General features: G+C 34.5%; 1 protein-coding gene across 7 annotated transcripts in view; it reads left to right on the plus strand.

Annotated features, from left to right (window-relative positions):
* The window catches only part of DCAF6 (DDB1 and CUL4 associated factor 6), an 83627-nt gene that overhangs the window by 58170 nt on the left and 11170 nt on the right, over nucleotides 1-14287 (plus strand). For 4 of the 7 annotated variants that reach the window (XM_048071573.2, XM_048071577.2, XM_048071578.2 and 1 more), the window contains 5 exons: nucleotides 1803-1945; nucleotides 2708-2791; nucleotides 2967-3291; nucleotides 8311-8352; nucleotides 13800-13938. In XM_048071573.2, the coding sequence (XP_047927530.2) occupies nucleotides 1803-1945; nucleotides 2708-2791; nucleotides 2967-3291; nucleotides 8311-8352; nucleotides 13800-13938 (733 nt within the window). The remainder of the gene's footprint in view (nucleotides 1-1802; nucleotides 1946-2707; nucleotides 2792-2966; nucleotides 3292-8310; nucleotides 8353-13799; nucleotides 13939-14287) is intronic. The other 3 variants (XM_048071575.2, XM_048071580.2, XM_048071574.2) reach the window with 2 other exon arrangements.

Below are 14287 nucleotides of genomic sequence, written 5' to 3' on the forward strand. Positions count from 1 at the left end.
TCTGGACTTCCAAGAACGTATTTGATGTTTTGCTGTGTTGAACTTCTGTTCAAGGTGTGGTAGGTAAATTAATAAAGAAACTGCATGTAAGAGTGAGCTGACTTAATGGAGCTTTTGCAGTGGGTTGTGTTAAGAGGAAGTGTTTCCTAGTGTGACGAAACTGCAAGGCACTGTCAGTCCAGAGGCTAAATAAAAACCCGTGTAGAATGAAATAGTAGAGGTAGGGTGAAATCCTGTGTAAAAAATAAATAAATAAAAATCATGCAGTTGAGGACAAGTAACAGAAACATGATCTAGAATTTGGGAGTGCCGTGAGAATGAAATAGAGGGCCTTCCGAAACTTGGGGAAACAGAAAACTTGCTATGGAAGCAGGTAGTAAGGCTTAATTAATGTAAAGGAAGCATAGGGTGTTGTTTTATTCTCTACAAAACACCCTCTACACCTCTGCTGGTGTGAAAAATACCACTGAAGTAAAAATTAAAGCAGAGTAATAGGTGAGTGTAAATTCACTGAAAAGTAGATTTCTAAGAGTAAAAAAAAAAAACAAAAATCTTAATCACTTCTATGGTGGAGTGTGATTACATTCATAAAAGTGGTTATATCATATGAGGCATGACTTAGAAAAAAAACTCAGCTTGGTATCCAAAAGGTCCCTTCCTGTCTGTCCAAAAACAATGCTGAAAAATACGGATTTAGAAGAAGTAATGCAAGGGCTAAGAAAAATTTTCCGCATACTTCAAATCCAGTACAACAGTAAATTGACTATGGCTTATCAAGATGAGTAAAAACTTTCATATTTAATGTAAAAAATAAAAACATTGAAGCCTAGGTTAGATTCTCAAGAATCTAGGCAAAGCATGATTCGTGCTGCTTCTAACAATGTAACTTGTAGAATAGTTTAGTACTAATGTACACAGGTAAGAAAATACTTGTCTACATTCTCAAGAATCATGCTTATAACTCTTATAACTCATCTTTGTATCTGTTTTTGTCTAGTGAATTGCCTCACTTTTAGAGGCCAAAATGAAGATGAGGACAGGGAAAGAATAAGAGAGATCAGGAAAAAGGCTTTTCATTTTCTAAAATAAGGTGTTTTTTAGGGAGTCCAAAAACATTAGTTTTGACAATATTTGCAAAAACAGTGTTATGTTTCCTGAGGAATTTTTCTCTGAAAGAAAAACTTGTGCTCAACAGTAATTATCTAATCTAAAGTACCAGCTTAGAGTAAACCTTGAAAAATAACAAAACGTTGAGGACTAAAAGCCAACATCAGAAGTCCGTGGCTCAGAAGGTAGCGAAACAATAGTTAACAGTGAAGAAAATAGAAAATGTTATCTAAAGTAGTTTTTGAATTAGATGTGAGAAGAGCATGTATGTAATTAGTGCTCAGTTGACAGCTTGTAATACCCCTAATAAGGTCTCTTTTCTGATCATTTATATGTACCGAAACTGTGTAAATAATGAAAGAGAGAAAATCCTGTTCTCACAGAGAAATGTGATAAGCAATAAGGAAATCCTTTATCCTTTATTCTTCAAAAAACAAACTAGTGTGTGCATGTGTGTGGAAGGAGAGAACAATAGGGTTGAGTAATGCAGAGGAAGACTCTGGAATGAGTGACAATGGACATAAGAGAAAATTTTGAAATTACTGTGAAGGTTGTTAGTTGCCAGTGAGACTGCAGTGAGAAAGATGATGAAGGCTGTGCTCTTGCATTGATTTTCTTATTAATTTACATTATTTCTAAGTTTTGTGGGGATTTGGTTTGTTTATTTTTTTGTTTTTTACGTGTTACATTGCCAGGAGCAGCACAAATTCAAGCTCTAGAGGGAGTGGAAGTCATTGCAAAACTGAAGGCCAAGAAGATTCTGTAAAAACAAAAGCCTCAGAAGAGTCAGGACCTGAAGATGAAGAAACAAGTAAGATACATCATTACTTCTGTAATGGTAAGGTAAAAATTCTGCTCTCATATGTTCATGACTACCACTGAACACAATGGGAGTCTCATACACATGCATGTGAAGGCAGAATATAGCCATAAGAGAACATGGTTTGGTTTGTTTTCCTTTCGTTTTGGAAGGAAAAAGATACTGACCTGAGATAGATGCAAATAAACGTAAACAAAATTAGCTTTTCTGGTTCTTAGTTCTAAAACCCTCATTCTTTTTTCTTAAGGGCATTTTGGCCCTAATTTTTATTGAAAAATAGTAGCACTTCTGTTTGCAGTCATAATGAGTGCTAAGTATTTTGTTATGTGAGGATGTCTTGCAGCAATTCATTGCTAAAAGGGCAGTCAAGTCAAATTACTGGTTCTAGTGAATTGTGGGTTGTTTTTTTTAAATCTCTTTTAATGGAGGGATAACTTAATTTCTGTCTTCAAGAATAATAGCTTTCAGTAAGTGATCTTTTTGTTTCAAGACTACTAGTGCTATTTTTGCAGCTAAATTCTCATCCATAGGATATAAATTTATTAAGGAACAAGATACACTTTTTTCTTTGTTAATGTATTGACCTGAGCAACTAGATAGTTTTTTATATACTGACTTTCATGTGATTAGTATCCAAAAATTCAGTAAAGTGAGATGTAGAATGTGGAGGGCATTGTTTTGATTGGTTTGATCTAGGACTGCTAGTACTATGTAGATTTTCTTACACTATAGATGCATATCTAAGTGAAATCATGCAATTAATATTAAGTTGTTATTCAGGAGTTCCTGATGAATCTCACAAGGAAGACACAAGTAATGAAGAATTGAAAACTACAGATGAAACTATAGAGACGACAGGAGCAAGTATGTGTCTGTACTCTTTTCAGTATTGTTATATGAAGAAGTAGGGAATGGAAAACTAAATTTCTAATATAAACTCAATATGTATAATTTAATTCCTATGACCATTTATAATGTCTTCTAAAATAAGCAATAATAATTGATGAAGTGGATTATTTTCACTAATATTTTCTATTAGCTGTATCAGATCAACCTGTTACTGAGCATCCTGGAATCCAACCAGAAGAAAATAGCCCCAGTGTTGACACTGGCTCCAGAAATATAGAGGAAGAAACCTCTTGTGAAAAAAGTGCACATCAAGATGTTTCAAGTCAGCAAAGTACTGAATCCACTGCCAACTTGCTTGCTGCAAACGATGAACCTCAGTCACACCCAGAATCCTCAGGGCTTGCAACTCCAGAAGAGTCCTCTACCAGGACCTCAGCTCTTCAGGAAACTGATGATAGTGATGATGATCCTGTTCTGATCCCAGGGGCAAGATATCGAGGAGGACCAGGACACAGGTTAGAGGAGTATTTGTCTCTGTTACTGCTTGGCAAAATGCCTTTTTTTTTTTTTTTTGAGTGGAAATACTAGAGGCCAGTGCTTTATGTACTTATCACACAGTATCACAGATTTCTAGGTTGGAAGAGACCTCAAGATCATCGAGTCCAACCTCCGACCTAACACTAAGTACTCCACTAAACCATATCGCTAAATTAAATTATTGCTTAATTAAAGAAGTTGTTCTTTTGACAGCTAGACAAGCTTAATGACTGAGTTTTATTTTGCCTATATATAAGATATGTATAGCTGTATTTTCCCTCCTAGCCAGGCAAGCTCCCACGGACCTAATACCTGCTTTTGCTTATTTTGTGCCTGCTGAGCACCCCAAGGCTAAACATTTGCAGTTCATTTTTGAATATTCTCACTCAAGTCATAATTATCAAAAGCTCATAAAATTGCATATAGGGCACAGGGGCCTAAATTTTCTCTTTAAACTGTATTTTGCATATTCTGTCTTTGACAAAGCAAGAGCTATTCTCTGTTGTTGTTCATTAATGTTTTGTTTTTCTGTATTACATACATTAAGACTTATGTGATCAATCATTCTTTTTATTATCTGAAGGAGAAACTCTGTAATCCTTTCTCTCAGTTATTGAATATCTATGTATAGCAGTCCAAAAAAAAAGGTAGTTTACTAAAGGTTGTCATCACTAATAAAAGGTGCATTTGGTACACTTTGTATATTTTTTCAGTGTAAAATGTAGACATATGTTCATTATTGTTTGATCATTCAGTAAACTTAGCCTCCAGTTCAGTATTGCTGTTTTTAATACTTTTGTTCACTAAATTCAGTTGTTGGACTTTTTAAAAGTTATAGTAATTATTTAAGCAACCTCATTATTGCTAGAGTTAAGAAAATATCTTTCACATATTTCAGATGTTTATGTAACCCATTGTCAGGTGCCTTAGCTTTACTCCTGTCCTCTTCAAAGGCAGTGTTCTCTTGCTATTAATTTCTTATGCTAGCAATGCAAATTCTTTACTGGAAGCATTACAATATGTTTTCATTAGGCAATCAGAAGAAATTTAATAATTGAGTATAGAAGAAGTTTTAAATAATTTGCAGTTTAAAAAAAAATACAATTATAAGCCACCGCATTGTTAGCAGTGACAAAAAGGCCGGTGGTTTCTTATTACACAGCATAAATAATTCTGCTCACTAAATGATATTTTTTATGAAAAAGTCATCTTGTACAGGTTCTGTCTGAATCCATTAATTGTCCAAGCAGTAGTAAGTAGACTTTAATTGCAGGTATATATCTAATGGCTGAAATAGTTTCTACTGCAAAGCCAATGTTCGTTGTGTGGCTGAAGCGGTCAAAGAGCAAGCTGTGAAAAGCTCTGCAATTTTAATTCCATTTCTGCTTTCAAGTAGGATTCTTAGCTTCTCTTCATGCACTTTGTTGTCTCTATTATGTAATAATTCTTGGAGTAATGTAATAAGAATGACAATTCTTGGTATCATATAGCCTCGCCCACTAGCTTCCCACTAGTGTGGAAATCTTAAATGAAGTTGTACTTTTGTCTGGCACTGTTTTTCTCCTCCTTTGCATATAGTAAGATTTCTTCCTGTAGGAGTTTAAATCAGTCATATAAGAAAAATCATTCAACTAAATTAATAATGCAGTTAAAATTCTTTATGCAGCCCCCTCCTTCCTTATTCTTCCCCCAGATAAAATCTGACAAAAGCTTCTGTTTAGTCAGTACTGGTTTAGCATTGCTTCCATGCTTTCATTACTCAGGTTTAATGCCTGACCACATCATTTTGTTGTCGTCTTTGTTTGTGCAAGTAGTGAAATTTAATTTCAAGTGACTCAGATATATGTTTACTTTTTTTCCTCCTATTCTTCTGGTTTCAGGCATTTCTAAATGCCCACTGATATACTGAAGAAAAGTGAGACCAGCTATGCGTGCCCAAAGCAATTTGGACTTCCAGAGAGAAAAAGCAGGCATTGGTGGTCTTGAAGGCTAGCTATAAGCCATCTTAGTATATATATATCTCATGAAAAGGAGTGAAAGGAACTGGAAGTCCTCTCTACTGTTAAGACAGATGATACAATCTATAATCTTTTTCAGAAACTGACCAAATTTCCATAAAATCCCCCCAGCACCTTAGCAAGTGGGAAGTTCCGTTTAAACATTCCTATAGTTAGTCATTTTGGTTTGTGCTAACATCGTACTTTGATTGAAATAATAGTTTTTCGATGCCCAATGCTTATCATTTGAATGATGGTCATGCTGTTCATTATCAGCTTTTATTTTGCTAGCGTGCTGAGATTTTCTGTACTCTTAGCAGTAAAAACTTGTGGTGTTCTTCCACTATCCTACTGGTTCCTACCTTTGCTCTTCCTAGTTCTACTTTCTTGAAGCTGGAGACCAGAATTATGCACACTGTGCTGTTTGGATTTTGCTAGGAATAATAGTATGATTGCTCTTTGTCTAGACAAAATTCTCAGAAGCACCAATAGTTACATCCCTTCCCTCTCTCACCTATGGCTGTCTCATAGTAGTGGCTTTTGCTGAGACATAAGATCAGTCAAATTACTGAACTCTTTCCTACTTCCTCATTTCCAGCTAATGTGTTCCCATCTTTCACCAGAAGGAAGCATGGAAGTACATAACCATCAATTTTATACTACTGAATTTATTCCCAGCTCTTTTTCCCAAGGTCCTAAAGTCCCCTCTATATTCATAAAATTAACAAACTTTGTGTCTTCAATGCACAGCATGAGTACGTTCCTACATTTTGCTCAAAGATCATCAGCAATATATTTAATAAAATTGCCTGTAAGACTGGTGCTTAACTCTACCAGAATGTTTCCTATAGGCTTACATTTTCTCTTTTCTCACTTAGTAAATTGTTACCTAACACTTCCTTTACTAAATCTCATCTTCCCAGGTTTACTTAATAATTGTGTTTCCCATGTGTCATCTCTATGAGATAATTAATGGCATTAATACAGAAGTAATATAGGAGATTTCATCTCTCTAGAATATGTGGGAGGAGTTGTTTGTGGCTTTTTTTCTTTCCAGAGAAGGTTATAAAATTAGAGTGCAATAATCTACTTTTTTTATGAGCCTACTCATAAACTTAATAATCTACTTTTTTTATGAGCTATTTTATACAGTGGCAAACAAACAAAATCTCTCTAGGACAAAATAATAGGCTGTAGCCTTCTGAAACAATGCTAAAAGTTGTTTGACTAATAAGCCTTTTCCAGTATATAACATCAGTATTTTTCTTATCTGCAGTAAATTCTAGGGCTTTTTTTTTTTCTAATACATAATAAATACATATTGCTTATGTAGAGGAGAAACTCGATAGTTGGGGAATTAAAGATAAAGAAAACTGTCTTAGAGTCAGCTTTTTACTGTAAAGTGCAGCTTCTTCCACTGAGAAAGGGAGGGTATACTTCTGAGTCTCTGAAATCGTGATCTTAAACTTCTTAAGGAAAAGAAATGGCCAAAGCACCCCTTTGATATCTGTTTTGTCAGTACTTGCAGTTAAATAGATGAATTTCCTGCTGATTCAACTTTGCTGGTTTTGTGCATTTTTTTAGTAAGATAGATGTAGATTTCAGATTTGTGAATAGATTTTTTTTTGTCCACTTGCAAACCTCACGTTTTACAGAACCTTCATTATTTGAATTGTGCTTAGGTTAGGAAATCCAAATTTTAATGTGTTCAAACCAAGAACTGGGTCTTTATATTTCACTTACATGATCTAAGTATTGATACAAGGGACATAAACTCTTATTGTAGATGCTTAAAAATTTCAAGACATAATGAGGGTAGATAGTTTCTTCCTAACTAACCTGAAACTGAACTGTCAGGAAAGACTGTTCAACACCTACATTAATAATTTGAAAGGGGCCTAGAGGGCCTAGCAGCCCTACATTAATAATGGCCCCTAAAAGGACCTAGCAGCAAAATAAGTAGAAATATCACAGTCCTTTGTGGGTTGATAAATTGGGTAAGTCAACTGAATGTTGACTACAAATCATCTAGGAATAGTTTTTCTTTGAAAGAAATAATTGGGAATGTGCCATCTCTTTTTTTTCTGTAGCATTTCTGCAACCCCTGAGCATCACTATAGGGATGGTGAAGACCAGTGACAGAAAGAAGCTAAATAGTTACTTACATTTTTACGTTGATAATGGGCTAGTCAATCCATGCTCTTTTTAACAGAATTGTAGAAGGAACTGCTCAGAGTATATTTCAATTAAAAAAAAAAAAAAGCCCGTTTTGCACTGCAGAGCATTTAGCTAGATACTCAACAGAGAAAATAACCTCTTGGGTGTTTTAGGGAATCCATAGGAAATGATCCCTTATCTTACAAACATGAGGAGATAAGCAGGTTTTTAAGTCTTGAAGTATGCCCATAGCATATCTTCTTTAAATCTTACTAAGTTCAGTAAATTTAGTTGGAACAGATAGATAACATGGCTTACCTTAACACTGTACATTGTAACCTGTGTGAGGCAGGGCTGGGGGGCAATCTAAGCAAGATATGCGTGCTTCATGTAGACAGAGTGCAGCTTTTTTTAACTGACTGAACTTATTTTTCACATTAGTCAAAATAACTGTTTCAGGGCTGTTTTCCTACTTAAATGACTGACTGAATTTTATCTGGACTTTGACAGAAGCTGATCTATGAGCAGATGCTAAGCCTGGAAAATTTTAAACTACTAGGTTAAAATTTGAAACAAATGCAAATGTAAAATGGAAATGATTATGCAGCTGCTTCCATTTCTGCTATAATCTATGAAGAATTACTGCATTTTATAAAATCAACTTTGTGTACTAATATGTAATCTGTCTATTATTTTTGCTGATATCAAAATAGTCTCATATACTAATGCATCAAGGAAAACAAATCTCGGAAGAAGTAGAACTCATTTTGTAATAGATGCTAACCTTTAAAAACATGATATCCAGCAATTTTGAATGACTTCAGTTGTTGTTCCCTTTACTAGATATAATATCAGAGGAACAGCGATAGGTGATAGAATAATGAGGTAATTCATTATTTTCTTCCTCCCCTCCTCTTTTTTATTTCTGTATAATGGATTTATCAGGTTCATGTTTTTCATGTCTAACTGGTATTTTAAGAATTGCTATACTTTAAATGCTATGAATTACAGAACATATTGCTTGAGTTATATTTAGCTGCATGTATTGCATGGAAATTGAAAAGAAATGGCAATATAAACATTTAACAACATATTAACCTTTTTATTGTGTGTCACAGAAATTAATGGAATTTGAAAAATGTGTAGTTTGTGAAAAGCAAATACCTTTTTTTTTTTTTCATTCAGCAGCTGAGGAACGTGTCATATTTGCATGTGCCACTGCTGATCTGCTTTGTCTCACAGTGCAGAACACCCAGTTCTGGAAAAGATATAAGAATACACATCTCAAAGACCATTCTATACATATATTTTTTCTTTTGCTTGAACAAGGTGTAATTATCAAAGTTATATTTGATAATACATATTTAGCAAAAGGAGCTTTAAATCTTACAGAATATTTCTGTTAATGAAGTTAAGTGAAATAGTCACTTGATCTCATATTCCTCACTGAAATACTTGAGTGAATTAGTTGTTAAGAATGTATAAAGTAATTTGGGCAACTGTGTTTGGCCATGTGCGATAAGAGGGAGAAACAATCTACAGTGACTTAATGTCAAAGGCTATAGATAAGGGAAATGGGAAAACAAATGAGTAAAAATAATTCTAATGATGAAAATTAACATATTGCTTTTGTGTGGCCAGAAAGGAAAAGGCATAGGATGTGGTGTTATAGAAAACTTAACCTGAATCCTGCATTTTAAATGCTTTGAGGAAAATACCACAGACACATTTCATCGTTTTGCATTCCAAACTTAGTTGGAATTGAAGAATTTCCCCTAGCATCTAATCTAAATCTCCCATCTTTTCGTTTAAAAACATTCCCCCTTGTCCTATCACTGTCTGCCTGTGTAAAAAGTCGCTGTGTTACAACACATGCTTGGAATTTCTTGGACGAGAACATGGTAGCTGGCAGGTGGATTCCTCTCTGCAGTCAATGAAGAAATGACCATAAGGCATCAGAGAAACAGCTTTTAAGTTAATGGTAATGTGTCCTGGGTTCCCTGCAGTTGTTTTGGATAGGAAAAATAGTTGAAATGAGAAGATGACAACAAGGAAAAAAGACTAATTTCAAAGAGCAGAAGAGAAGAGAGCAGGGTTCCTGGTACTTAGCAGAAAGAGATGTTTGGCTGTGTAAGTGAATTTGGAAACTTTAGAAGACACAGACCCTTAGTATTGGATGAATCAATATTGTTTTAGTTGAGTAATCAGAGCTGAGACAAGGGGTGCAAAAAGGAAGCAACTACACATGAGCTCTACAACTATCTGCTGCAGCTCAAGAGGTGATCAGTTTGGAATAACGGTGTTTGGAAGAAGCAGCGTTATCAAGGGTACCAGATTGATTTTGTCACAGCCACTGCATCAGGCCTCCACTGGATCAGTTTGTAGCTGAATTCCCATAGATTGTTTACAGATTCAGCTGATGGATAATTGTGATGTTCAGTTTTCCTTCTTCTGAAAAACGTATCATTAATTTTGACTATCACTCTTTTAACTAATAGATAAGCATAGTTGTTTTAAAACAAGCAGGGCTAGTTAGCCAGAAATTGTTGAGTAACATACATGGGGAACTGAGGTCTGCAGCTCTCAAAAATATATTTTTAAGAGAAATCTTGTGTTTTACTTTCAAGAAAAATATTGTACTATAATAAACAAACTGTTTTAATTGTGTTAATTGCATAGCTTTTCTTAAAGTGATTCTATATTAGATGTCACAATTTCTGAACACACAGAAAATGTCCTATGTGACAAAAAGTTTTTTGACTTAGCTTGTATGTTTAAATTTTTTTCCATTTTTCTGGCTATTAACTGAAAGAATATAATGGTTTCACTTCTGAATGCCTATTCCACTCATGTAGGGTTTAATTTAAATGCTCTTTTGATCTTTAATGTTTATAACAACTGATTTCAAAGTCTTCAATCTGGCTGATTGTAAGGAACAAAGTTGTACTCTACTCCATGCCCGTGTCCTTATTTTTAGAAATAATATTTTCTATCTTACCTCAAGGTACATTCCACTGAGATGGTGGAAGTACTGTATATTGTCGTGGGTGCAGTCTCATCAAGACTGTACACACCAACTTTATTGTAAGATATTACATGAGGTAGCACAAAATTTGGCAAAACATTCTTTAGCTTTATACATTCAGAGGGGACAGTAGTACTGAATTATTCTAAAGTCAGAGAACTACCCACAGTAGTTTCTTTGGCAATACAAGACATAACATTTTCTGTTCTGTAAAATTAATAACAATAATATTAATCTATATCCTACATTTCTCAGGCATCTTCATTATTTGATGCCTGAATATGGATAAATAATGTTTAGTTTCATCAGTTGATGGAGTTGCCTGAAGAATGCCAACACAATGTGTGCTGATATTCAGATAATTAAATTTACTACAAAGGGTGTGGAGTTTGGAGAGGAAACAGCAGCTCGTAGTCAGGCTTAGCTTTGGCCAAACTTTGGAAGAGGAAAGAATTGCACAGCATGCTTCTGTATCTACAGATGATGCAAATGCTTAGGCTACTGCCTAAGTTCATGTCATGGACAGGAATTACTTATCACAAATATAAGTGTAAACTAAAAAGCCATTAAAACAAATGCCATCTTTTTTTTCTTCAAGTTTCTTAAAAATGTACAGAAAATCTTTAGTTATGGAGAAACCAAACCTCTAAGAGAGGTTCTTAGTTCTGAAATAGCATTAGATTAGGCTCATATATATCTTTACTGCAGAAGGCTTGCTTCTGCCAGGCTCCTGCTTTTAGCAGTGTGTTACTAGAATGCCTGATAACAGCATCACAGTTATAGTCACATGTGCTTGGCTCCATTCTCACTGTGGAAGGTAGTCATTGACTGTAAAAGAGAACTAAATATCAGCCCATTCATGCCATTCAAAAATAAGAGCCAAAATTATTATTTTTTTTAACTTAGAACTGAATCTAGTTGAAAGACAGTGTTTTTATCAAAAGTTGCTTTTGTGCTTCTGCTTTTATTTAAAAATGCATGATTCTCAGTGCTGAATATCCTTGACTTTTTTTGTAATGTGTGCGTTAGACGAATTTAGAGGGAGACATTAACTTTTATAGAGATGCTATAACCAAAAATTATTCAAGAAACTACTCAGGGATACTAGTTAGTTACTTTTAACACCATCTTCTAATCCCAAGACCTTTTTAGCTGCTATCTAGCAAGTAACCCTTCTAAAAGAGCTAGACAAGTTTACTGCTTTGTCAGACCTAATGATTAACTTCTCAACTTTTCCACTACACATATTTTTGATAATTAATGTGGATAAGTACACTCCATCCCAAAATCCAAATGGGAATAATAGTAAGCAGTAGCTGTAAGGCTAGCAGGCATTGTCTTGAAACCAAAAGGGTCTCACTGTGCTGAACAGCTGTGTGTTGTTTCCAAAACCATGATCATTGATGTGGTTGGTAACAGAATAATTATTAAATGATTATTGCTTTTACTTTCTCACAGAAACAATATCTTTTTTTTTTTCAAACAAAACCAAATGTGTATGAATAATTGCTTAAAATTTTTGCAAGTATTTTATATACGTGGTCTATCATATACGTGCCACCCATCATTTTCCTTCACATGGAAGTAAACCAGTAAGGAAAATAATTTGATGATCTTTAAAGCATAATAGATGTAGAACATGAGGTTTTTTTTGTTTTCTTTCCTCTTCAGTGTATAAGGACTTTGAAGATCTTTGTTCTTAAATCTGCTGAAAATTACAGTTGAGACTCCATATATTGTACGGACTAAATAACAAACTCAGTATATTTATTTAGTGTAGTATAGGAAGGAGGAACCAGAAAATTGCCTAGATATGAAATTGCTGGGGGAGTGGGTGTAGAAAAGTCTCACAATGTTAATAGTAGTAGTCCTTTTTCTGGGATTGTTTGCTAGACAAATTTTCAGGAAATGTATTAGCCCACTATTAAGTGGATTTATCGGCTAACATTTACAAATCTCTTCTAATTTCTGTAAAAACAATAGTATTAAAATATATTTTAAAAGTTCAGCTGTATTAGAAGACCTGTCTTAGTATGACAGTTTTGTATAAGATATATATATATCTTCTGTATTAATAACTCATTGCTTGCATTCATTTTCCATCTTTGTTTAGCTTGTAGGATAACACGTGTTTTATCTTCTTTTTGTCCAAATTTCTCCTATGACAAAAATGAAACAAACATATGTACAGATCACTGGTAGAGGAAATTAAGAGAGAGAACTAGTGGTTTTTTTGGGGGGAAAGAAGACTCTCATGTTGCAAGAGTCTCTAGAATCAGCAATTAAAATACTACCATATTGCTTAAGGACTACTTCAGGTTATTAGCCTTCTCATAGCAGTGTACTGAGGTTACAAATGTATTCAGTTCTGGCTCAGATTAGTTTTTGGGATTCTATAAATTCCTGTTATAGCTTGATTACTTGCTTTCTGCAAAAATGAGTACCTGCTTCTTCTGGGAATGACATTCCCCATGGACTGTGTTCTGGACCTCAAGCCTAATAGGAACCTTGACACAGAATAAAAGAAGAAAAAGAGCTGGATGCAGGTGGTGGGTCATGGCAGTTTGTTTATAACTGGAATTTTGAGAATCTGAAAACTAAGAGCTTAACATGAAAAACACAACACCAAGAGGCTTTTCACAGATTGATCAAAAAGTAGTTTCCTGGAACTAAACAGTCACAAAACAGAATATAGTATTTAGCTATTTTTTTTCTATTATTCTAGGAAGTCTTCTGCTGTAGGCCCAGTGCTAATATACAGATAGTTTCTACTATAAATGATTTCAAGTCATTTCTGTCTGTAGTGGGAACTTTTTAAAGCTGTCTAAGCCTTGAGCCTTGTCATAAGGAAATAGCAAGGAGGAATGCATTTCATGAAATTTGGAAAAAACAACAACAAAACACTAGAAGACACACTAGATCCTTCAACTTTTTTAAATTGAAAAAAAATTGTTTGGGCATAAGTTTTTCACTTCAGAATTTAGGAGTATATCTCTAGCACTGAACAATAAAACAGCACGTTAATTTTATAATAATTAAAATAACATCTGAAGTTTATACTTAAGATAGGCAATAAAATGTTGCATCACTTGACAGTCCACTGTCTTGCATGCTATTCTTGCTCTAAGCCAGGATGGAAAAATTTAAAGTCTGTAATTTTACATTTGGGATAATGTTGATGTTTGTACCAAACTTATGAAGAGTGTGTTTGAGTGCCTAATTGTTATTTGATAGCCCTGTTTTGATAGCTCATTTCAGTGTTTGGAGATGGCCTTTCAGTAGCGTTCTCTTTGTGTGCTATTTGTAGACGATCTGCTGTTGCCCGCATTCAGGAGCTCTTCAGAAGGAGGAAAGAAAGAAAAGAAATGGAAGAACTGGAGACTTTGAATATTAGACGTCCTTTAATAAAGATGGTTTATAAAGGTCATCGGAACTCCCGGACAATGGTACAAACTTTGTTTGCTTTTGGAACTGTAGATTTTTTTGGCAATTTTTTGTAGATTTTTTATGGCGTGAATTAGTATGCCTGCCAAAACAGACATTGTCAGCACTTCTACTTGTATATTCAGTTGGAAGCCGTATAATTTGCTCTAAATGAGAATTAAAATTAGCATGACTTGTGTATCACCGTGTTAAGCATGTAAGTTTTTGGGAGTTTGACCGTCTCCTTAACTTCCTTTTAAATCTTGTGTGTTTCTCTTAACTTCTTTTTCATTTTGTCTGTCAGCTTAAGTGGTATAAAATGTGACTACCTTCAAAATTATTATTGAATCCTCACTTTTCCTTCCAAGCTCT

Source organism: Anser cygnoides, chromosome 1 (assembly GCF_040182565.1).
Source record: "Anser cygnoides isolate HZ-2024a breed goose chromosome 1, Taihu_goose_T2T_genome, whole genome shotgun sequence".
Taxonomy (NCBI): domain Eukaryota; kingdom Metazoa; phylum Chordata; class Aves; order Anseriformes; family Anatidae; genus Anser; species Anser cygnoides.